Source organism: Lissotriton vulgaris, chromosome 2_2 (assembly GCF_964263255.1).
Source record: "Lissotriton vulgaris chromosome 2_2, aLisVul1.2, whole genome shotgun sequence".
NCBI classification, from domain to species: Eukaryota; Metazoa; Chordata; class Amphibia; order Caudata; family Salamandridae; genus Lissotriton; species Lissotriton vulgaris.
Window position 1 is genome coordinate 301,406,363 of NC_141688.1, and position 24,040 is coordinate 301,430,402.

The 24,040-nt window shown below is 43.8% G+C and overlaps 1 protein-coding gene across 1 annotated transcript in view; it reads right to left on the reverse strand.

Moving 5' to 3' along the window:
* The window catches only part of LOC147729349 (astacin-like metalloendopeptidase), a 124,552-nt gene that overhangs the window by 50,070 nt on the left and 50,442 nt on the right, over positions 1-24,040 (reverse strand). The window contains exons 2-5 of the mRNA XM_086959836.1: positions 11,836-11,866; positions 11,678-11,743; positions 7,725-7,862; positions 7,499-7,616 (exon numbers count right to left, since the gene is read on the reverse strand). Coding sequence (XP_086815962.1) covers positions 7,499-7,616; positions 7,725-7,862; positions 11,678-11,743; positions 11,836-11,866 — 353 coding nt within the window. The remainder of the gene's footprint in view (positions 1-7,498; positions 7,617-7,724; positions 7,863-11,677; positions 11,744-11,835; positions 11,867-24,040) is intronic.

A 24,040-nucleotide genomic window follows, 5' to 3' on the forward strand; every position in this document is an offset into this window, starting at 1 on the left:
TTATGAAGCCACCCAGGGCCACGCAAGGTAATCTTGCATAGCATCATAAACTTCATTTTCATATTGCGTCTCTCCTGCACCACACTGCATGGAGCAAGTGCGATGCAGAGGGGTCCATAAATATGCCCCCTATACTTTTTTTAAGAAAACACACACAAGTGCGTAGGAGTCCGTGTCTTTTTCTTTTTAGAATTACCTGTGACTACCTACTCTCTTTGATATGTATATCAAGAAGCATCAATCTAAGCTAGTTACTCCAGTATTGGAGCTTTCATAGATTCACATGCCTGAATCATTCCCCGTCGTAGAGACGGGAGTCACCGGTACATAAAAGAGCAATGCTTAGTAGTATAGCAAAATGAAAAGAGGCCTAGGCCCATTTCCCTTTTGCAACCCATAACCCTTGTTATGTAAAAGTGACCAAACTTTTCCCTGAACCAATCAGAGCTCCTCACCTTCTAGAACCCTCCTGAGAGAACCTTCTGCTCCTCAGATTTTCTACCGCACGTTGTGTTAGGGAGTCTCTTTTGAGCTCTGCTCAAACTCTTCAGTATATTCAATTGATATTGAGCCTGAGTGTTTTTTCCTTCTCCGGATTTATTTATTTGGAATACTTCAGACTATTTCTCCTTCTGCTACCATGGCTGACAAGGAGAAAAAATTATTATTTAGAGCTTGTGCCACCTGCTCTAACAAAAGGCTCTATACAGACGACCCTCATAAGGACTGCATCTACTGCCTTTATCCAGACCATCAGGCAAAGGATTGAAAGGTATTTCGTACCTTTTCTAATAAAACTTTGAGGGACCGTGAAGGAAGGCTTCTACTCTGGCTTCAAAAGGTGAAAGCTAGGAAGGAGATCTTATCCAATCAATCAATCAATCAAACCATTTATAGACCGCGCTACTCACCCGTGAGGGTCTCAAGGCGCTGAAAGAGGAGGGGGGGTGCTACTACTGCTCGACCAGTGACAGTGAGGAGGAGTCCTCTTCTTCCAGAAGATCTCAGAAAAGGAGCAGAATTCCTCAGGCTCATACCTCAGGGGAAAGACCTGAAAAGGCCCAAAAAAGACCACTCCAGGGTCTTCAGGGCGCAGTCCCTTAAAATCTCCTTCAGGCAAAGAGAAGGAGAAGAAGGGTCATGCTTAGGGTGTTAAACATACCAAGAAAGCTAGTTCAGAGCTCTCAAAATCTCCCCCCAAGGTCAAGATTTCTGTCAAGAAACCATCCTCCACACCTTCTGAGGTGAAAGTGGAGAAATCTACGTCGTTGACGGGAGCGTCGACGAGGAAAATAACACAGTTGTCGAAGAAACCTGAGGTAAAAGCTGTTTCAAGAGCTTTATCGCCGTCGACAGGACCACCGTCGACGACAGTGTCGACACCGAGATTGGAGACAATGGCGTCGGCGACGAGAGCGTCTGCGGCTACGACTACAACCACATCGTCAACGGGATCGTCGACGACGGCAGAGACGACGGGATCGTCGACGGCAACAACGACAACAGTAACGGCAACGTCAATAGTAGCATCGACGACGATGATATCGTTGACTGCTACGACGGCGATCTCGTCGACTGGCTCGTCGATGAGGGAAAAAAACCAGAAATAGGTTTTTGACCTGGAAAAGGACAATTACGCCAGAACTTACCTCTCCAAGTAAGGAGTCGTCTCTGGTACCATCTCACCTTCTTGAGGAAGAGGATTCGCAAGGGGACCTTTTGGTTATGCTAGTAGCCCGTCTCAGATGCAGGTGAAGTACCAAGAGGAGGATTCAGATGATTATGAAGATCAAGAGCGTCCTCAGCAACAATACCGCCAGGAACGGCAGGAATAGATGACCAGTGTACCATCTTCCTTGTTAAAAGATCTACAATTCATGTTAATGGATTAAAGGAGGAGATATCCTGTACCTCAAGCCCCAAGGGAAATTCCCGAGGTGGTGCCTCAACCACGCTCTGTACCAAGTACACCAGTGCGTATGCGGGACATCTTACCGGAACCCCTCCCAAGATCTCCACCACCGAGATCTGGTCAAGACCCCCATAACCACAGATATGGAGAAGTGTGGCTCACTGGTTAGAGCAGGCAGACCCTGAAGCAGAGGTCTGACCCGGGACCAGGGTTCAATTCCCGGTGCGGCAGGGTCTTCAGCTCAAATGTCCATGGACTCGATAATTCTCGCTTCGGTGCCTGACCTAATCATGGGTTCACACTCTGCAACTCTGGGCATTAAGCTTGCTTAATCTCCACAACGCCCCCCCCCCGCGGCGGGATGCCTGGCTTTCACCTTGGGGATGCCCTGTAGGGGCTATCTCACAGGGAAAAGCCAGGCCGGGTTCCCAAGGCAAGCGCGGAGATACCCCTTCGGGGGTCGATTCCGGCGCTATATAAGAAACATAATAATAATAATAATAATAATCACGGACCCTAGCAGAGAGTGGGGCGATTATCTCATTCCGTCACCTTCTTCTCTGTCTCTGAAGCCTGTTGATTCTCCACCGGAGGACATAGGTGGGTTTCATAATTTAATGAAGAGAGCCACTAAAAGGTTCACATTTACCATGTCAGAGAATAAGGCGGAATGTTTCTTGTATGACTTCAAGGAACCCTATCGTAGGACAGTTCGATCCTTACCGAGTGTAAGTCATCTTTGGGAGGAAGGCCTGAAGGTCATGGAAGCACCAGCTAAAGTGACTCCAGTGCTCGCTAAGTTGGACAAAAAATATAAGGCAAGTTCAGATGCTCCAGCTTGTCTTTTAGGTCATCCTAAGCCGGACTCATTTATTACCCAAGCAGCTCAGCAAAAATCAAGAAATCTGTCAGTTCCTAATACGGCGCCTCCGGACAGGGAGGGTAGAAGGCTGGACAATGCGGGAAGAGATTTTCCTCTATGTCGGCTCTGTTAGTGAAAGCTGCGAATGCCCTGGCCATTCTGAGGAGATACGATAGGCAAATGCCGAAGTCATAGATAGCGCTATTGACATAACGACCGCGACATTCAGATCTCTGGGAGGAGCTGCAGTACTACGCAGGCAAGGATGGTTGAGGGCAAAGGCATTTAGACCGAAAGTCCAGAATAAAATCTTGGACCTTCCTTTCAACGGTCTATTTGGCAAGCATATAGATGATGCACTACAGAGTATCAAAAAAGATACGGATACGGCTAAGTCATTGGAAACTCTACAATACAGGAAAGTTCCCTTTCGAGGCTCTAGAGGTAGAGGTCAATCATCTTGCAAGGGAAGATACCAACAGGGTTGATATTCCTCTTACTCCACCTTATCTCAGCCCTACCGTCAGCAGTATACACTGCGCCAGTCAGGAGGCTACACAAAATCGACTCCGAGAGGGAAAGGAGGTCATCAGGGGAAAGACAACACCCACGACAATGACAACCTTCTAATTTGGGCTACACGATCCCTCTGAGATCACATGTTCCCCTGGTTGGAAAGATTGCTCATTATTTTTAAAATTGGCAACAGATAACCATTGGCCAATGGGTCCTCAACATTATTCATTTCGGCCACACTCTAGAATTTCTACAGAAACCTCCTCATACACCGCCAATACATCAGAAGGTCAAGCATTTACATCAAATGCGAGAGGCGATTCGGGCAATGCTCTGAAAGGGAGCAATAGAACCGGTACCGAACTCCCAGAGTGGAAGGGGGTTTTACTCCCGCTTTTTTCTTGTCAAGAAAAACATCCTTCAATGGTGGCCAATTCTGGACCTCAGATTCCTAAACACCGATCTCAAAAAGCAATCTTTCAGGATGGTTTCTCTGCAAGACATCCTTCTACTGTTGAACCCAGGAGACCATATGACCACACTAGACCGACAGGATGCATACTTTCATATCCCCATCCATCCTTCACACAGGCAGGCAGTACCTTCAGTTCATGGTAGCCGGAGAACATTACCAATTCAAGGTACTGCCCTTCGGCCTGAAATCAGCCCCAATAATTTTTACAAAATGCCTGACTCCTGTGGCTGCGATTCTAAGAAGACAGGAACACCAAGTATTTCCCTACCTCGACGACTGGCTAGTCAAGGCACAATCCGCAGCGTTAGCCCGAGCATTAACAGAGGCTTGCGTGGAGTTGTTTGCCAGGCTAGGTCTGACTCCACATGAAGAAAAGTCATCCCTTCAACCAACGAAAAACATCACTTTTTTTGGGGGCAATACTGGATACAGAGCGAAACCAGGCCTTCCCCTCCAAAGAAAGGCAGCTAAAAATGATTTCTCTCTTCCAAGATTTTACAAAAAGAAAGTGTCTTTCAGTACGCAAGTACAAGTCATTACTGGGAACAATGTCATCTTGCATTCCCCTTGTACCTCACTGCAGGTTAAGAATGCATCTGTTGCAAAAGCAACTAGAACTGCATTGGCGTCAAGTGGAGGGATCCTTCGAGGATTGTTGTCCAAGTCACGCCAGTCATGGTTCAAGCAGCAACATGGTGGACCTGAAAATGAAATGTCTCGCAGGGTCTTTCATTCCTCACAATTCCAGCCCCATTGATAGTGACAGCAGATGCGTCCCTAGAGAGATGGGGAGCGTTCCTTCAAGACCTTCAAGTCAGCGGTCGCTAGAAGTTGCACAAGCAACAACTACACATAAACTTACTAGAACTCAGAGTGGTCCACTTCGCACTGCTAGCTTTCCTGCCAAGGATAAGAGGATCATCGGTGTTGATAAGAACGGACAACACAACTGTAATGCACTACTTAAACAAGATCACTCTCCCTCTCTCAAAAAAGCCCATGAAATATAGGAATGGGTGCTACGGCACAGGATATCCATAACAGCAGAACATCTCCCAGGGGATCAAAACATTAAGGCGGATACTCTCAGCAGGCTCAAATCATCCTGCCAGGAGTGGGAGTTGGACCAAGGAGTCCTGAAAACATTTTTCAAAGATGGGGAGAACCGACAGTAGACCTCTTCGCAACAGCGTAGAACAGGAAATGCTGGTTCTTCGCAAGCTGGCTTCCCCAACTGGGGTCTTGGGGGAATGCAGTTTTGATTGCATGGTCAGGCGTCTTTGCCTACGCCTTTCCCCCAATTACCCTGCTGCAGCGAGTACTTGTGAAGAGCAAGAAAGAACCGTGCAGACTAATCCTGATAGCCCCATGGTGACCCAGACAACACCGGTTCACGGAGCTTATGCTGCTTTCGGAGGTCCATCCGATCCGCCTCCAATCAATGCCATCGCTTCTGACAATGTGCCAGGGACAAGTGCTCCATCCGGACCCGAGATACTTGCGCTTAGCAGCCTATCTCCTGGGCACTGTGAATTTCAGCATCTAAACATCTCAGAAGAATGTAAAGATATCCTTTCCAAGGCCAGGGCGGATAGTACAAACAAGAGATTTTGTCTCCAGTGTCAAAGAAGTAACGTTCATCCTTTGAATTCGGCACCTCATGAGATTATTCCATACATCTTGCTTTTTGCTAAGTCAGGTTTGGCTCACGCATCCATAAAAGTACATTTAGCTGCAATATCACGCTACAGAAGGACTGCTTCAGGACCATCCTTATGGTTGGTAAGAATTGTTAAACAATTTATTAAGGGATTATTCAGATTTTTTTCTCCAATAAAGCCCCCTTCACCTCTTTGGTGTTTGAACATAGTCCTTTCACAATTAAGAAGCAACCCTTCAAACTTATACACAGGGCAGATCTTAAATTCCTATTGTGGAAGGTGGTGCTTCTCATCTCTCTAACTTCGGCCAGAAGAGTGGGGGAATTGCAGCCTCTCACAATTCAAGACCCTTTTCTACAATATAAAGAAGACAGGATGATTCTCAGAACTAATCCGAAATGTATCCCAAAAGTACCAACTGACTTTTATTTGAATGAGCCATTAGTTTTAAAATGTTTCTTTCCACAACCGACAACAGCAGCGGAAAGAGTTCTACTTTCGCTGGATGTCCAGCGATGTCTCAAATTCTATTTGCAAGAGACTAAACACTTCCGCAAGTCTTCACAGATTTTTGTCGCTTTCAGCGCACCCAGGAAGGGCTTCCCTTTATCGAAATGTGGGATGGCCAGATGGATTTCCAGTGCTATAGTATATTGTCACCAAGCTGCTGGGAAACCTCTGAACGCACAAGTTCGTGCTCATTCAACGAGAGCAGTGTTCACCTCCACTGCGTTATTTGCAGGAGTGCCGATCCAGGTTACCTGCAGGGCGACTTGAAGTACTATGCACACCTTTACCAGGCACTACTGCTTGGAAGCAGCTGCAGAGACAGATGTGGCGGTGGGAGAAGCGGTGCTGAGAAACATTATATGATAATGGTGAGCCCTCTTTGCATCCCTCCATCCTTTTGTATTTGTTACAAATGCACATTTTTTCTATTGTTATGTTTAGTTACAGTGATTGCAATATTAATATGCAGAATTCTAAAGTAACTATGTGCTGTATTAAGTGACTATATGAAAAAAAAGGTGCTTTATGCTACTGCTCGCTATTCTGATTCAGGCATGTGAATGTATGAAAGCTCCAATACTGAAGTAAGAAAACAAGTTACTTACCTGTAACTGTAGTTCTCCAGTATTGGAAGCTGTCATAGATTCACATGCGACCCACCCTCCTCCCCTGAAAGGCTCACCTTGGATTTATTACGAAGAGTATTTTTATGCACAGGTGCGCCAAAATCTGAGGAGCAGAAGGTTCTCCCAGGCGGGTTCTAAAGGGTGAGGAGCTCTGATTGGTTCATGGAAAAGTTTGGTCTCTTTTACATAACAAGAGTTATGGGTTGCAAAAGGGAAATGGGCCTAGGCCTCTTTTCAGTTTGCTATACTACTAAGCATTGCTTTTTTATGTACTGGAGACTCCAGTCTCGACGACGGGGAATGATTCAGGCATGTGAATCTATGAAAGCTTCCAATACTGGAGTACTACAGTTACAGGTAAGTAATTTGTTTACTTATGGGTCCACCAAAGCAAGCAGCGGCATGATGACAAACCCTGTGTCTATAGGATAAGCTGTGGTGTCAATATCTACCACCATACCTATCATTCCTAAACAGCTCACCAATCTAGTTTTAGACCCGCAGACACTGCAAATCTATCCTAGGAACCATGGCTTGTTTCTATCTGCACTGCTTTCCAGATCTAGGTCAATGACTATTCAGTGTATCAATTCTTCGGAGGACAGTGATAGGATGCAGACATTGGACATCCATGTGAGGGTGGAACAGCAGTGACTTGGGACTTGTGGCATGTGAAAAAACACTGCTCTATAACAAGAGTTTGTTGCGAAGAATGTTTGATTGTGTATGTCCAGGATCACACACTGGTGCCTGCTGGACCAAGGACCCACCACCATTGATGATAATATTGAAGCTTCATTTTACAGAACATATAGCAACCAGGTTAGACTACAGAGTGCCGGTGAGCCAGAGTGCACTGGCTCCCCCAAGAGAGGCAACGGCTACAAACTGATGATGTATTTATGGGGGTGACCCAGAAGCAGGTCCTGTCTTTACCCATCTCCCGGTGCAATCTGGAGGTAGTCCGTTTCCGTGGTGCGGTCCACAAAGCGGATGCAGGTCAATCCTGCAAATTCTGAGATAGCATCAGTGATGCTAGCGGCTTCGGTATCACCTGTAGAAGAATGGAGAGTTTGTAAGAAGGGAGAAATGAGGGCAGATAGATCAAGCAGTGGAACTACTTCTTCCAGATGCAACCTCCACCACCACAGCACATACTCACTGTAACCGCTGAGAGTGTAGGGAACTTTAACCGTCCCATCACTGGATTTGGGCCAAAAGCAGCTGCTGTCCTTACATATCCTGGCACTGCGGCCAAGTTTCACAGCGATGTCTCCACCTTGCAGGAGCTGTTTGCTTTCTGGAATGAGAGTAGATGCACTGAGTGAATGAATTAAAGCTCCTCTAGTTACATCTAGAAGAAGGAAAGAGGTACAGGGCAAGTGGGATGAAGGAAGCTGCAGCATTCTGGAGAGCAAGTCATCATGCAATAGCAAACAATCTACAGTGAAACAACACACACTGCCTTACATGAGTGAAGCATTAGTGCAGCAGGTACAGTGTCATCGGAGCCCGGGGCCTGAGCGGCCTACTATGCTGTGATTACTGCTATCTTTCACTATGTCACTAGTGCCTTTGTACGGGCTGGCACCTATTTTCCATAAAATACTTTGATTCACAGCAAGAGAGAGAAACACAAAAAGGGGACAGAAGCACAAAGATAAAGACAGAAAAAACAGTGACAAGTAGGAAAGTAGTGAGGTTTGTCACTTAAAGAAGGAGGTAAAGACGTTGAGCGCATATGGAGGGTGGAAGAAAGTCATGAGGTGGAATCAATTCTATGCCTTGGTTTTCTGCACATTGAAAATTGAAGGCGCAGGCGGTGGGCACTGAGCAAATCTTTGGATTCAGGTACTTACTGCCCACAATACCCTGGCACAAACCCCTTCCTCCCATTCACCAAAGAACACATGGTGGTGAGGGCTTTGTACATGGCCCGATTGACAACTCTGAGCTACTTGTATGTTGAGCGGAAATTTCTCACATTAGACTAATACACTATCTGGGAAAGTATTCCAGGATTCTTGTAGGAACCGCTGCAATTCAGACCATTCACCCGGGTAATCAGATCCCCAGATTCCACAACATGGGTTTCTGAATTATACACAATGTTCACAGCAGCTAGAGAATATGGCTCCACTCACATCAGACAGGCCTCGAAAGCAGATATCTAAATGGTGCTGAGCAATGCAAATGGAAATATTGTTGGATGAAAACCAAGAAGGTCTCCCCGAATGATAGACCTAAACTGCTTCCTGTTTGCATCATAAATAATTTACACCAGCAGGACACCATACCTGCCTGTGGAGCCAGGCAGTTCATGCAGGGTTTATTCACATGCCCGGGTCCATATCTTAGTTTAATGGTGTAGGATCATGTGAACCATCTTTTATGATTTGTAGCCATTATATGTTCTATTAGCCTGTGTTAAACTGATTCCACACTGGGCTAAATGATTTACTGTGATTGATCCATTACTGGCTGAAGGCAGAATTGTAGCGAATCGCTAGGGGGCACAATTATGAAGTCACAGGCAGTAACAGGATGGAAACATATGCTTCACTGCACCCTCTACCTCTAGGCACCAGAGAAGTATGTGTCACACTCAGGGCACATCTAGTGGAGGATGAGGCAGACACTCGACTTGTCCAGGGGCAGAATCAAACAGAGACAGGCGGTATCCCTGGAGCATAAATGAAAATCCAACCCACTAGACAATCATACACTCATGAAAGCACCTGCCCCATACCACAAACCCTATTAATGGAGGGTAAAAGGGATCAGAGCTACGTCTACACTTTCAGGCCTAAAGGATGTATAGGAGGGTTAAAGTACTCTCTGGGTACTCATGAAATGTTACGCTAAATGATCACGGGTGTGAAATTTCTGCTTGGCTGCCTTTTTTTCCTATCTTTCTCTTGGGAGACCTGGGGCTGCATTTTCCATAGTGACCTTGGAACGGAATGTGCAACCTCATTCTGCACCTCCGGCACAATTGTATTACGGAAGAGGTCGCAGATATATGTAATACTGATACCACTGGTCCCTCAGGGCAGATTGAGTTTGTGGCTGCCCTGGGGGCAGCACATTCATTGTCCTAGGACACAGTGTCTCTGTTTGCATCTGGCATGCCTGCTTAAAGGTGCACCGTGGTACAAACGCGGACAGTGTGAGCTACATGTATGTAATACAGGCTCAAGATCAGAGGTGACTGCTGCTGGGATGCAATGTTTTTTCTGCTATTATGCATTACTCCAAACCCTCTGAGCAAATGGAATTGGTATTGTTATGTTCATATATTAATTCTGAAAAAGGAGAAGCTTCACTCGTGTGGTGTACAGTTAATGGAAGAACCCGTCCAAGACAGTAAAGTAACACTAGGATAGTGGAAATTTTGAAGAGTTGTTATTCTTGCATAGAAAGTAGTTTGTCAAAAAAAGGATGGCCTACAGTAATAGCCAATCATGCTTTAGCATAAACCTCCTACATCTAGAGATGTCACACGTTAAAGTAATGTGACACTATGTCAGTCACTCGCTTGAACAAACATGAGAATGTTGCACCTGAGTCCTGATTTGATTTATATTTGGAAAGCGCTGCGTATACCCTAAGGCGTCTTGGCGCTGTGTCTGCACTTCTTACAAAATTGGAAAAGACCCTAATAGAAGTACAGGAATTGTTTTGGTTCCAAAGAATGGAAGCAGCGTTACCAAAACGTCCGCCTTCCCAGGAGGCTCTACGGATCTTAGGAGTTGCCATGGTTTCAGAGTAGATAGAACACAGGTTTCTTCTGGGGGTGTACCATGATGTTTTTTCCCTCAAATAGGCCGGGCCCGTTCCATGCAGGGCTTTGTGCGCCGTACAGAGTGCTTTAAAAGCCACCCTGCTCTTGATCGGCAACCAGCGTAGCTTCTTGAGCACCTTGGCTACAGATTCCTGTGCCTCTCCCGTAGCCTAAGACTCCACCTCCTTTAACACAGAACTGGGAACTTACCTTAATGAAACTGATTCTATGCTCTTTGAATCCCACTACTCTTCGCCCTACACTTCTCTCCATCCACCTCTCGAGGCTCCACTTGATATTCCTTTTTTTCCTGCGATTGTCGTTGCCTGTTTCTATTGACACTCATTCATTCCATAAAGCATTTTGAATCAAAACCCCATCCATAGGTGCACAGAAACTTCCCGATGTTGAGAAGATCGCCCAGTCCCAGTGGCCGCAGAAGACAACAAAGAGGTCTGTTTCAGCTTCAGTTGCAGGATTTGGGGGGGGGGGGGGGGTGGGGAGGGAGGCGGGAGCACACATCTGCAGAGGCCACTATTCATCTTAAAGCATATGCATATCTGTGAGATACTGAAGACTCAGAGGCCCCTCATAACGTTCTGTAGGGGCCCCATCATTTTGTGCTACGTCACTATGCAGGATGGGTGGACTCTTAGGCTTTGGCTTGGTCAGTAGTAGGAAGTTGTCTTCTTGACCAAGATACCACTGAGGGGCAGGGGTAGTCGATAGATTTCAAAGGAAGACAGCATTAGGATGGTCCCCTATAAGTTTCAATGCCTTTTGCAAAGAGTTTGACCAGAGGTCCAGCTGATTTAAAGTTGGAAGGTCTTCCAGGAGTATGGTTTCAGACGTTACAAGAAATCAAAGACGGACGTTACAGTAGCCCTTGTGGGCGGAGAGTGTGTGAAGTTTCAGCAATATGACCATGAAGGTGTGGTTATGTCACTTAGGTGAAGAGACATACCTGCAGGATACTTAGAAAAGAACATTGTGACCTTCAGTGAGGCAGCCATGGTGGTGCCTGCAGCAAGAGGGATCAATGGCTCTGAAGAGGTTACAAGGGTTTGAACTAGAAGGAGCACCAGGAGAAAGATTATATCTTTATAGAGCTTACTCAGCAGCAGAGAGTTGAGGGCATTGTTCGATATATGGCATGCAAACCTAGATGCGTCTCTACTGTTCTGCTGTACCTCTGGCTGAGTGTGTTTGCAGCGCTGTACATTTGTGTGGCAAGCTATGGTAAATGTGTGTGTCCTAAGGCTCATTTGGAGCTGGCATCATGTGCATGTATCTCCTACCGTGGCTCCCAGACGGCCCTGTTTTTATCTTACCCATATTCTCTTTGCAGATGATCTCAAAGACATCCAAGCTCTCAGCTGCAGGTGGGCGGTCCGCATCTGGAAGGCAAGGCACATTTACTTCCCCCATCAGTACCTGTGGCCATGTACACTTTTCATACGCAGTAATGAGGAATTAAAATGTTACTTACCATAATCTGTCTCCGGATTTTCAAATAATACCTGCAGAACGAAAGGATTAAAAAAATTATTTTTAGGATATGTTCCAATAATTTCTTGGATGTATTAGAAACAAATCTTCCTTCATCTTAAAACTTATATTAATGTCCATGACAGCATTAGTTCTATCTGCAAGTATTCAAAGCATGTTAGACATTGGGATACTGATTGACTGGGGAGTGAGCCCTGTTCAAGCAGCAAGGACAGTGCTAGTCAAGGTAAGGAACATGCAAACCTCAAATTAATCTATGCGTATCCCCCTGGCAGCTTGGCACAGAGCAGTCAGGCTTAATTTAGAGGCAATGTATTTGTCCCACACTTCAAATAGTAAAATAGTCAAAACACCACATGAAAGGTGTAAGTGCGGATGTGCCCAGCTCCTCCCTCACATCCTGCCAGTGATGGCCCATCCAGTTACACCTGGTTCCCATTGTGTGTGGCTAGTTAGGAGGAATGCACAAGGCTCAACTGTTATCCCTATTCATGTGAACCAGAGACAGGTTGCAGGTACCAAATGGCTAAGACAAGAAAATGACAATAAGGTAGCATTTTCAGAATTGTAATTTAAAATACGACTTCACCATAAGTTAGGATTTAAAATTGTGATTTCAGAGATCCTAAAAATGATCTGTTTATCTCTTCCCATTTGGAAATTACACTAATAAAATGTAAAAAGGCAACTCCAATGTTTTCTAATGGGAGAGATAGGCCGCTCAGTAGTGAAAAACAAATGTAGGAGTTTTTCACTACCATGACATATCCCACATATACATGACCTACTTTTTAAATGCACTGCACCATGCCCTCTGGGCTATGCGGGGCCTACCCTAGGAAGGATAGTTTGGGCCTGACAAAATCTTTAAACCTTTAATGCAACGGCATGCCTGAAACATGGTTCAATTGCTACTTAAGTGGGTGGCACCACAAGTGCTGAAGGTCACTATTAGTATTTAATTTACAAGCCCTGGGCACACGTAGGGCCACTTTACTAGTGGCGTACAAGTAAATTAAATATACTGATTCATTATAAGCCAATACTACCATGTTTTAGAGAAAGAGCCCAAGAAAAACTGGAGGTCTGCAAGCAAAAATGTTCGGGGGAAACCGTGCCAACGATGCCAGGTCTAACAAAGCACATAAAACGTTAATGCACCTTTTCTATCTACATACTATATAGAATATGTATTTACATATGCACAGTGTACACAGGTCATTCAATGTGTAAATGCACCAGACCTATCTCCACATTATACAGAGATAGTAAGTGCACCAGCACCATCTGCAGACTAAGAAAAATGTGTTGACATTAATACACACTGTGCAGAATATGTAACTGCACGTGTGCCACATAGAAGCTACAAGGACAGTTTAACCCTGTATAGTTTCAGTCATTTTGCCCATTCCAGGACACACCAGGTGAACATAGGTGTGATGCCCCACTGCCACCCCCCTCTTCAACCAAGATGTGTTGCAGGGCTATATAATACAGTTGTTGCACCTCTCACCTGTACACATAGTTAAACATGCATGAGAGTATTAATATGTTGCATGTCTCCATAAACAGCTACTATCCCTCACCGGTACAAGTGCACTCGCAGTGCAGCTTACCTGAAAGGCTTTACCTGCACACAGACCTATATAATAATATTAATGAGTCTCTCACCTGTGCAGGTGAACTCAAAGTGAGGACCAATAGAGGCTTTACCTGTGCACATCTATACATCCCTCTTACTGTAGTGCTCACTTATACAAGTGCACCCACAATGAGACACAGCTATGGTTCTTTACTTGCACCCAGGTCTACCTTTTTATTGAGCCCCTTATCTCACCTGTATAAGTACACTCACAGTTATGCACTCCTGAGATGTTTTAGCTGTGTCCAGGTCTATAACACACTGAACTACAGTAGTCACCTCTACATGTGCACACATAGTGATACACATCTTGGATTCTTTAACATCACACAGGTATACATAACTCTGTTTAACGTGGTCTCACCTATACAGATGAACAGAGCTCTAAGTAACAGTATCACTGCACCTCCCACTTGAACCGGTGCACAGGTCAATATAACACTAATAGCTCACCTCTCACCCATCCAGGTGCATTCACAGTACTAGGCACCTGAGAGACTGCACTTGAATACAGGTGAATATAACACTGTTCCCTCCCTTCTCACCTGTATAAGTGTTCTCACAGAGCAACACACATGGAAGCCTGCACTTGTACACAGATTAATATAACACTCTTACTTCCCTTCTCATCTATCCCGGTGCATTCCCCAAAAAATAGACAAATGAGAGTCTGTGCATAAGCAAAGGTGAATATAAAACTGTTACATCCATTCTCACAGGTGCACTCACAGAGATACACACCTGAGACCCTGCACTCGTGTACAGGCAAATATAACAATGTGAGTTCCACTCTCACCTGTTTAGGTGCGCCCACAGAGATATAGACCTGGGAGTCTGCACTTGACTGTGTGTAAATATAACTGTTTCTTCCCTTCTCACCTGCACAGGTGCACACACAGAGATACACACCAGAGAGCCTGCACTTACAAACAGATATAAATAACACTGTTCCTTCCCTTCTCATCTGTCTAGGTGCATTCCCAAAAAATAGACATATGAGAGTCTATGCATAAGCACAGGTGAATATAACACTGTTACTAAACTTCTCACCTGCACATATGTTTTCATACAGATACACACCTGGAAACCCGAACATACATGGGGGTGAATAAAATACTGTTACTTTCACTCTTACCTGTACAGGTGCACTCTCAGAGATATACACCCGGGAGCCTGCACTTGTACAAAGATTAATTTAACAATGTTACTAACCCTCTCGTCTGTCCAAGTGCATTCCCAAAAACTAGACATACGAGAGTCTGTGCATCAATACATGTGAATATAACACGGTTACTTACCTTCTCACCTGCACAGGTGCACTCACAGAGATACACACCTGAGAACCTGCACTTGCATGTGGGTGAATATAACTCTGCTTTTTCCCTTCTCACCTGTCCAGATGCATTCACAGTGATACACACCTGAGAGTCTGCACTCACACACAGGTGAAAATAACACTGTTACTTCCCTACTCACCTGTACAGGTGTACTCACGGAGATACACACCTGGGAGCCTGCACTAACACACCGGTGAATATAACACTGTTGGAGGGGCGTGACCAAGCGGTCCGCAAGATGAAGGCAGGTCTTTGAGGCTCCAAACGGCACAAGAGACATGTCTTAGCTACGGAATCAGGTGTTCGGTGTTGAAGTGTCCACTGCAACGGAATTGGTGCGCGAGCGCTGAGAGACGAGGTATTTTTCATTTTTTGGCTATTTTCTAGCCATTTACCTTGTAATTGCTCCCTCGCATCATGCACCTGAGTATCGGCCATTACAGACGTCATTTTGTCTAATGCAGAGCACGATGGAACCAGCTTCGTGTGCCGGGTTGCGTTAGGATACAAACGGCTACCAATATTAAGATAGAAGCAGGGAAGCCATGGAAATACAATCTTAACATTTATTTGCCGCTTTTAAAAGGGACAGTCTACTGTAACGTGGCATGACAGGTGTACATTACCTTCATGGCATTGTCTACAGCTCCTGTTTATTAAAATATTCTGGAGAAAGAAAGTTTTGACTGCAAGCCTCTAGGAAAATGCTTTCAAATGCTTATTTGCTTGGCTTAACACTGCAATTTCAGAGAAAGCTGATATGCCAGCTATCTAATAATCTAATACACAGGTGGGCACACAGTTTGGATTATTTTTGATATCAGCGTCTTTCACAATAATTTATTCGGCTCAGGTTTCAACTATTAGGTGACACACATGATACTTTGAAACAACGCTTACTCTTTAGATATTCCTCTACGTGTGGCATTGGGTCTTCTTCACAGCCTTTTTAAAAAAAAAAAAATTGTAGGCTTATGGAGTCCTCTCCCCTCTCCAGTCTGAAAGCTGTTACCTCATCTACTATCAAGCCCACTGCTCGCAAAGTCTTAAAAGGTCCGACCTAGCGGCAGAAAAAAGACCCTGGTTCTCCTACGAAATCTTGACTTTGGAAGGCCTTATGAAGGAGAACAAACACTTCAAAACCTTTTTCATGGAGACTAATGTTATACTTAAACGTATTGAGGAAAAGTGGTCTACACTTGAGTCAGGGGTGTCAAGTGTCGAACAACAGATTAGTGAAGCGCAGGTTGTGGCTGTCAAAATTGATGGTATGGCTAAGGAGATAGGGCTCTTGAAGCAACAGACAGAAGATTTAGAAAACCGGAACAGGCGTTACAATCTTTGAATATATGATATTCCGGAATGAATGGTGGGGTTAGACATGCTTGCTTTTCTTGGGATACATATTCCAAAGCTGGTGGGCCTTAAAGAAGGAACTCGTCTCAATTTACAACATGCTTACCGTATTGGCCCTAAATCTGCAAGTGCTTCAAGCTCTGGCCGTCTTAGAGGAATAATTATTCTCTTTCCAGAGTATACCGAGCTGCTAATGGTGTTAACGGCTGCTAAGCAAAGGAAGCAAATTTTATGGTCTGGTCAGAGGGTCTTTATTTTCCAAGATGGAGCACATAGAACTGCCCCTCGTCGGAATGAAGTTTTATCTTTCCAGCCAACTCTACGATTTATTAATGCAAGATATGGACTTGTGCATGCATGCTTCTTCACATATAAGGACCAAACTTTTTCATTTGACTGTCCTGAAGACCTGAATGAATGTATTCTCCAACATAAGGGCGAAGCAATGGATCTCGGAAAAGTTTGAACTTTTTTTTTGAATGGCGCCTCACCTGTCATAGGCTGTTTCTTTTGACCCTTGTCTCTGAAATAAATACACATCGTGTTTTGTATGACTAATTATATCGTCATTAGTGATACCATGTTAAATTGTTATGGTGTTTGTTATGGTTGTTGTCATTACCCAATTGGTCTATTTGGTTAACCTTCTACAGCTGTCTATTGTCTAATCTGGACTCCCTTGTGTTGTTCCCCAAGTACCTTCCTCCTAGACCCACTGTTTCCATACTACCTTCGTGTTTGGTAAGTTGTATTCATAGAACATCTTACTACTATTCATTCTTGTAGCTGATTTATTCATCTTGTTATCTTACGGGTCATAGTTACTTGGATTGTTGCAGTGCTTTTATCTCCTTTTTCCTTTTATTTTTTCCTTCTCTCTTCTTTTTCTATGTTTCTTCTCCATTATGATGCCTGTTCCCATCGCTATTGCCATGCAATCTAAATTGACTTTGGCCTGCTTTTCGTCTTTGGTCTTGCGCTTTTCTACCCCTCCAACATATTCTTCTTACATTGAATATGTCTTACTTTTTTCATGAATAAAGCTTTTTGTTATCTTTATTGTCTATATTGTCTCTATTAGAGTTACTGTTCCTCTTCTTATTTTCATCTCCTCTACCTCTTTAACTTTCCTTTCTCTTTAGTTTACATATTTTCTTTTTTTGGTCTCATTACACATTATAGTTCTTTGTTGAATAAGATGATTGCATCATTTTATCAGTTATATAGATTCAGATGGGTTGTTGTTCTAGTTTCCTCTTTGTTAGAAATGGGATTTCTGTTTGGCTAATGCTTGCGCCAAAGCCAGACAGAGCCCACCATTCAAGACAGGGCAAGGGAGTTACACGCTGAAGATAACCCCTGCTCACCCTCTTGGTAGCTTGGCTTATCCCAGAGGCAATGTGTAAAGCGTTTGCACAACACACACACACCAGCAACTTACTAGGCACACCATAAAAGGAACTTCACACAAAGGTATATATAAAAATAGCCTTTGTATTATTATACATGCATCAGAATAGTAATCACACAATATACACTGTACCACCTGGCACTGGTCAATATTTACAGGGGATTATATACACATGACAGGGTCAATTGGTTCACTGTCAGAACCATCACAAAGTGAAAATAGTAGATGTTGAACCAATAATAAACGTAGAACACATTGAGTAATTACTGGCAAATACTGTACTCCGCATTATCCTGCAACATAAATCATATTATGCACTGTATCACATTAGGCGTGAACCTCATAAGCCTAGACATATTAGACCATAACCTCCTAATCATAAATCACATTAGGCATACATTACAGTAGAGAATAACCTCACGCGCATAAACCACAGTTTGCAAATAAACTCATACATAAACCACTTTAGAGGCATAAATCAGGGAGCATAAATTACAGTACAGGAATCCTGCACACCACATAAATCACATTAAGGCCTGCCGCCCTATATACTTCACAGTCCCCCTGGCCAACTGGCCTTCTCAGAGGACTCAGATTCCCTATGTCAAGAGTGTCAGGGTGCCTGCCAGTGCAGCAGGATCCCAAAAGTACGCAATTGCGTAGTGCAGCTGTGATGCAGAACGCAGGCCTGGGCACTCACTGGGCCCTGGGGACAAATATGCAAAAATAATGCAGCTACCCGCGCTGGTGCGATGCAGCTGGGAATAGAGTAACTAGGCCCTGGCACGACTGGGCCCTCGTGGTCCCACTGGGGCACTTTGAAACAAACACTACCCCCATCAGTGCAGTTGCCCACTGTCAAGTGGGGCACCTGTGAAAACATAGCCATGCAGGAGAAGCACAGGCCACCCTAGGCCCTCTAGACCCCCACATGGGCCCTAACAACAATGTAGCCACGGAGGGCGCACCCGCCCATCAGGGACTATGAGAAATAATCGCCCCCAACATTGGAGCGGCCCACTATCAGGCGGGCCGCTCATGAAATGGGCACTGTATACTGTGCCAAATGAGCCCCCACTCACCGGGTCTGAAGGCTCTCTTGCAGAACTCCTCCAGGCTCTGTTGGGACTCTGGGGTGGGTGCAGTCACACACGGGGCGCTCTCTGCTCATGAGAGCCTCGCCTTGAGTCCCACCGGTGTCCAGCTTCTCCTGGGGCACCGGGTCTCTCCTCACTTTACCCGGGACATGCGCTTTAAATATCGCGGGAGGCGCTAGTTGTGCCGTTTACTGGTTTGGCGTCAGTGTACCCGGAACCCAACAGACTTTGGAACGTTTGCTCCAGTAGTCTCTGTAGGTAAGCCGTCATGAATAAATAAGTCCCCGCTCTGTATGCGCGACCGATAGCGGGTTCAAATAAGATTAAACAGGTGCAAAGAAAGGGCATTATTTTAAGTTTGATTTTAAGTTAGATCAAGCACGCAGTAATGAACGAACTTAAATATACAGAGGGCATATTGTTAAATGTAGTAGAAGTATACTTTCATAACAAATTTCCCGCATTGTTTGCGCGTCCAACAGCGAGTTAAGCAAAGATTAAATAGGTACGAGGCAAAAACGTAGTATAAGTTTACTTTTATAACAAATGTTGGAGCCTCGGTAGATGTTTATGATTCGTAAACCGCATTTCTATTCGGAATGTTGACACAGGGTCACTCCCGATTAGGGTATATTGACGTTCTCTTAGATGGAACAGATTGCTTAATAAAATACAGCAAACTGATTTAACACAGCGTACTAATACCGTGCGATGTCACCTCATGAGTGATCCTGTAACCAAGTTCGAACAATTGTTTTGAACTTTTCCAATTAAATTGCACAAGAGAAGGAATACTGCAAAAACTTTAAGGAGCTGAATATGAAAATTTCCTAGACCTGAAGAAGTGATATCAGAGAATTCCCTATAACCCCTTCTGGGGTTAGATGGTGTATGGTCTATTTCCATAAACCATATATACTTACAGGTTGCTTGATTTTCCTGCATATGGTAGGTGAGGGGATATTTGAGATCACAATTTCTTATTGCACGTGTGTGTTCTTGAATTCTCATTTTAAGTGGCTTAATAGTGCTGCCCATGTAGATCTTGTTATAAGGGCAGCCCAAGATGTAACATATTGTGTCTTACAACTAATCAGTTGGTTAATGTTATGTACCTTGCCATTGTTATGCTGAATGTCTTGGTTGGATCTTTCCCTAATTTACATATATTACATTCCTTGCAAGTGTAGAAACCTTTTGTCGTCTTAGACAACCAAGTTTCTGCCTCGGTGTGGTGATGTAACGGGGCAAGGCCAATTTCTCCAATTATTTCCCCTTCTGTATGTCACTCTGGGTCTGGGAGTGATGGTCTCATTCCAACTAGGTATGTCCGTGAGGAGGTGCCAGTGTTTCCTTAAAACATTGTAAACTGTATTTCTCCAAATGTTATATTGCATGTTGAAGGATACCGGGACCAACTTGGTTTTTCTGGGAGCACTGACTGTCAGGGTAGTCTCTCTGGATACCTTAACAATCCTCCTCTCAGTCTTGTCCAACGTTCCTGGAAGATAGGCCCTTGCCAGAAAACCTTGCCTGGTCTTATTTTTTACAAATGTATCATCAGAGATACAATTCCTTCTGATGCGTAGCATTTCTGTGTATGGGATGTTATTAACCACATGGCTGCTAGGCGTTTTCCCGTCCTGCGCTAAAATATCTAAAACACCATAAATCATGACGAGCTGGCCTTGTCATCCGCGCACGGCAGGTAAGCGCCATGACGAGCCCAGCTCGTCATTAGCTTCGAAGGGGTTAACCATGTTTGGGATGTGCACTGTGAGCATATAAAATGCTATTGCAGGCAGTGGTCTTGAGGTAAATGGTGCTTTGTATGTAGTTGTTTTGGACATAGAAATCTTTTTAGAGGAATTCAATGTGATCCCTATTGTAGTTGATGGTAAAACATAGATTGTAGGGATCGTCATTCAAGAATGCATGATATACCAAATTGTTTGGTGACAGGTCCATCCCAGAGCATGATAACATCATCGATATACCTGCCCCAGAAAATAATATGTTCCGTCCAGTTGGCTGCTCAGCGTCTCCAGGCATGCTCCCACACATACCAGCCCATGAACAGCCCGGCATAAGCAGGAGCAAACATGGAACTCACCGCACTGCCCTGCAACTGGTGGTAACATTGATTGTCAAGCAGGAAGACATTTTTTGATAATATGATATTTGTCATTTCCATTAACACCTCATTGTGCATGTAATGATTAGCAGTTCTCTGTCCCAGAAAAAAATGCTAAGGCTGAAACTCTTTCTTGATGCATTTATATAAACTGGCTACATCCATAGTGACAAAAAGCAGGTTTTCAGACCACACCAGTCGCTCAAATTTATTGAGAATATCCTTGCTGTCCTTGATATAGGCTGGCAGGCTGTGAACCGGAGGTTGTAGGATTTTTTTCACGTACTCCAACAATCTCTATGTGGGAAAGTTGACCCGTGAGATAATGGGTTGTCCAGGTGGAAGAGGGCCCCCCCTTATGTATCCTGGGTAGCACGTATATGCATGGATAGGTAGGTTCTCTAAGCATGAGGTAATTACATTCATCCTCACTTATCAGGCAACTTTCTTGCCAATCGACAAGTCTCATGTTAGTATTGCAGCTAAGTGCTTTGATCGGGTTCCCTGACACTTTTGTGTAGCAAGCAGTGTCTGCCAGTTGGCGATCAATTTCCTGCATATACGCCATCCTGTCCATGACGACAACATTACCCCCTTGTCTGCCTTCCTGATGACAATGAAAGGATCAGACCTAAGTTCCTTAAGTACCTTATTTTCTGCCACAGTCAGATTGTGAGTGATTTTATTAGGGGAGATGGAGCGTTATAGAAGTTTGTAAAAACCTTTGAGACCTTATCTCAAAATATATCAATGTTAGGGTGCGTTCCCACTGGGGTGAATTTAAGGTATGTCTTCAAACCAGTGTCAATTCCCACATTTTCAAAGATATTTAATTCAGCTCTTAGTATATTTACATCCACTGATATATCATCCTGTAGTGATAGAATCAATTGTAACACATGTAAGTCTGAAACTGTGGGGGTAGAAGGTGTGAAATCCCCAATATTCTTGCCGTATTGGGCGGACAAAAACCCAAACCTTTACTCAATACAGATAAATCAGATTCGGACAAAACTCTGTCTGATAGATTTACAATCGTTAGCTCCTGTGTGGTAGTCTCATTATGTTCCAAGGGATTTGTGTCGACTATAGTTGTGAGAATGTGTACCTCTGATGTAGGCTGTTCTGGTTCTTTTTGGACCTGGTCGTCATAGTGACGGTCTTGTTCCTTAATCTCTTGTTTCTTTTTTCTTTCCATCTCCCCCCTTCTTGTTTTGATATTTTCCCATAGTTTTGACCCTAGTTTTAATCTCTTTATTTCTACTAAAAAAGTAGAGAATTTGTCTGTATTGCATGTACCTGGTGTTTCCTCAGTGGGGACTGTGCTTGCCACTGATGACAGGGAGCTAATGTTACTTGCGGATGCCAATTTCAGATGTCTCCTCCTGGGTTCTCTAGCCCTCCCCCAGTACTTTAAAGGTGTCATACATATGTACCTATATATCCTCTCTTCTCTATAATCCTTGTCCTCCCTTTTAATTTTCGTAACTTTTTTGTCCCGCAGTTAGATTTGGAAATACGCTAAGATCTTGTCTAAAATGTCATAGTTTTTCTTCACTGTTTCTTTCAGTTCTGAGGATGCGATTTCTTTTCCCAAGTCCTCAATTTTGGACTGTAATTTGCTGCCTTTCTCCACTGTGTGTTTAATTATTTCTTTTTTCTTTTTTTTTATTTCTTAGCCATAAATATGATACATCAATACCAAATAACATGAGAGGACAGAGCATTAAACATAAATTGCACAAAAGAAACAGAGAATGGGAGAGAAGCACAAAGCATTACTAATTACAGTTGCCACACGTAAAACAGAAAAAGCAAATTACATAAATGTGAACACAAAACACAGATATCATGGGTGCAGCAAATTATTAATCCCACTGGAAACTAGACCACCCTCTTTTACATTTTAACGAAAAGCGGGGGCCTCTAGCTTCAGCTAACGCTAATTGCATTTAATAAATTTCTCTCATTAACACCCAACATTCAAAATTGTTGGGCTCAACCTTTAAATCCATGCTCGAGCAATACATACACGGGCACACACTATAATAATTGAAACAATTGTTCTTGAAAAAATACTCCGAACTATCATTACCCCTAAAACTATTTCCTTCTCTGTGATCTGGTTATCATGACCAACTAATGTTGTAAGCACCTGGGTTATATCAGTCCAAAATCATCTCAACCTAGGACAGGTGACAAACATATGACGCAGGGTAACAGCATATTCTTGACATTTCGGGCAGCATGACCATAGCAGACGATTGAATCATAGCCCACTTAGAAATAACCTCTGGAGTGTAGTAGAGCATAAACATAAACCTATATTGCTGAAGTTTCAGATTAACTGATGTCACTGCATTGTCTGTAGTCTCCAGAATCCTGTACATCCTCCTTAATTACATCAATTTAAAAAATCCGGCTTAGCCTAACTGCTATCTGTATTGCCATTGTTGCAAACAGCAGCTAAAAGTTTCTGATATGCAATACCAATAGTTCCACGACCAGTGGTTTGAAAAAAAAAGATAGTCCTCAGAGGTCACACCACATTTCTAATAAGCCTTGACCACGTATGAAATAGTCCCTTAATTGGAAATACTTAAACAACATATTCTGTAACAACTCAAACTCTCCTTTCAGGGCTAGAAACAATTGAAATCCTTGTCCGTCATACAGCTGGCCAGGCTGTACTATGCCCTTACGCTGCCACCCTCTCCCACCGTGATCATTAAATATATCGGGCAGTATAGGATTCCCCCACAGCATTGTGTATCTATGCAACCCTGGCAATGTATACACTTTACAAATATCATGTTATATCCTGGTAATATCTCTAATTACCTTAAACCAGACCCTTTAGTATTTACGGTCAGTCGTTTTATCAAATAAGAACCCCGTATCTGGTCCACAGGTTAGTTGCAGGTGTCAGGCCCTTTAAATAAGCTTTGAATTCGACCTACCAATGCAGCCCAAAAATACAATTTAAAGTCTGGGAGCTTAAAGCCACCTTGTTTATATGGTAATTTAATATACCGAATAGCTCTCCTTGTAGACCCATATAAAGCTGCCTGCAACACCATCTAAACGCTTAAAAAACATCCTTGGCACCCTTAGCGTGATAGTATGATCTAAATAAAGACCTTTTATAAGAATATTCATTCTTACGACATTTTACCTCCCAAATATACTAAGTGGAAGCCGGTGCCAA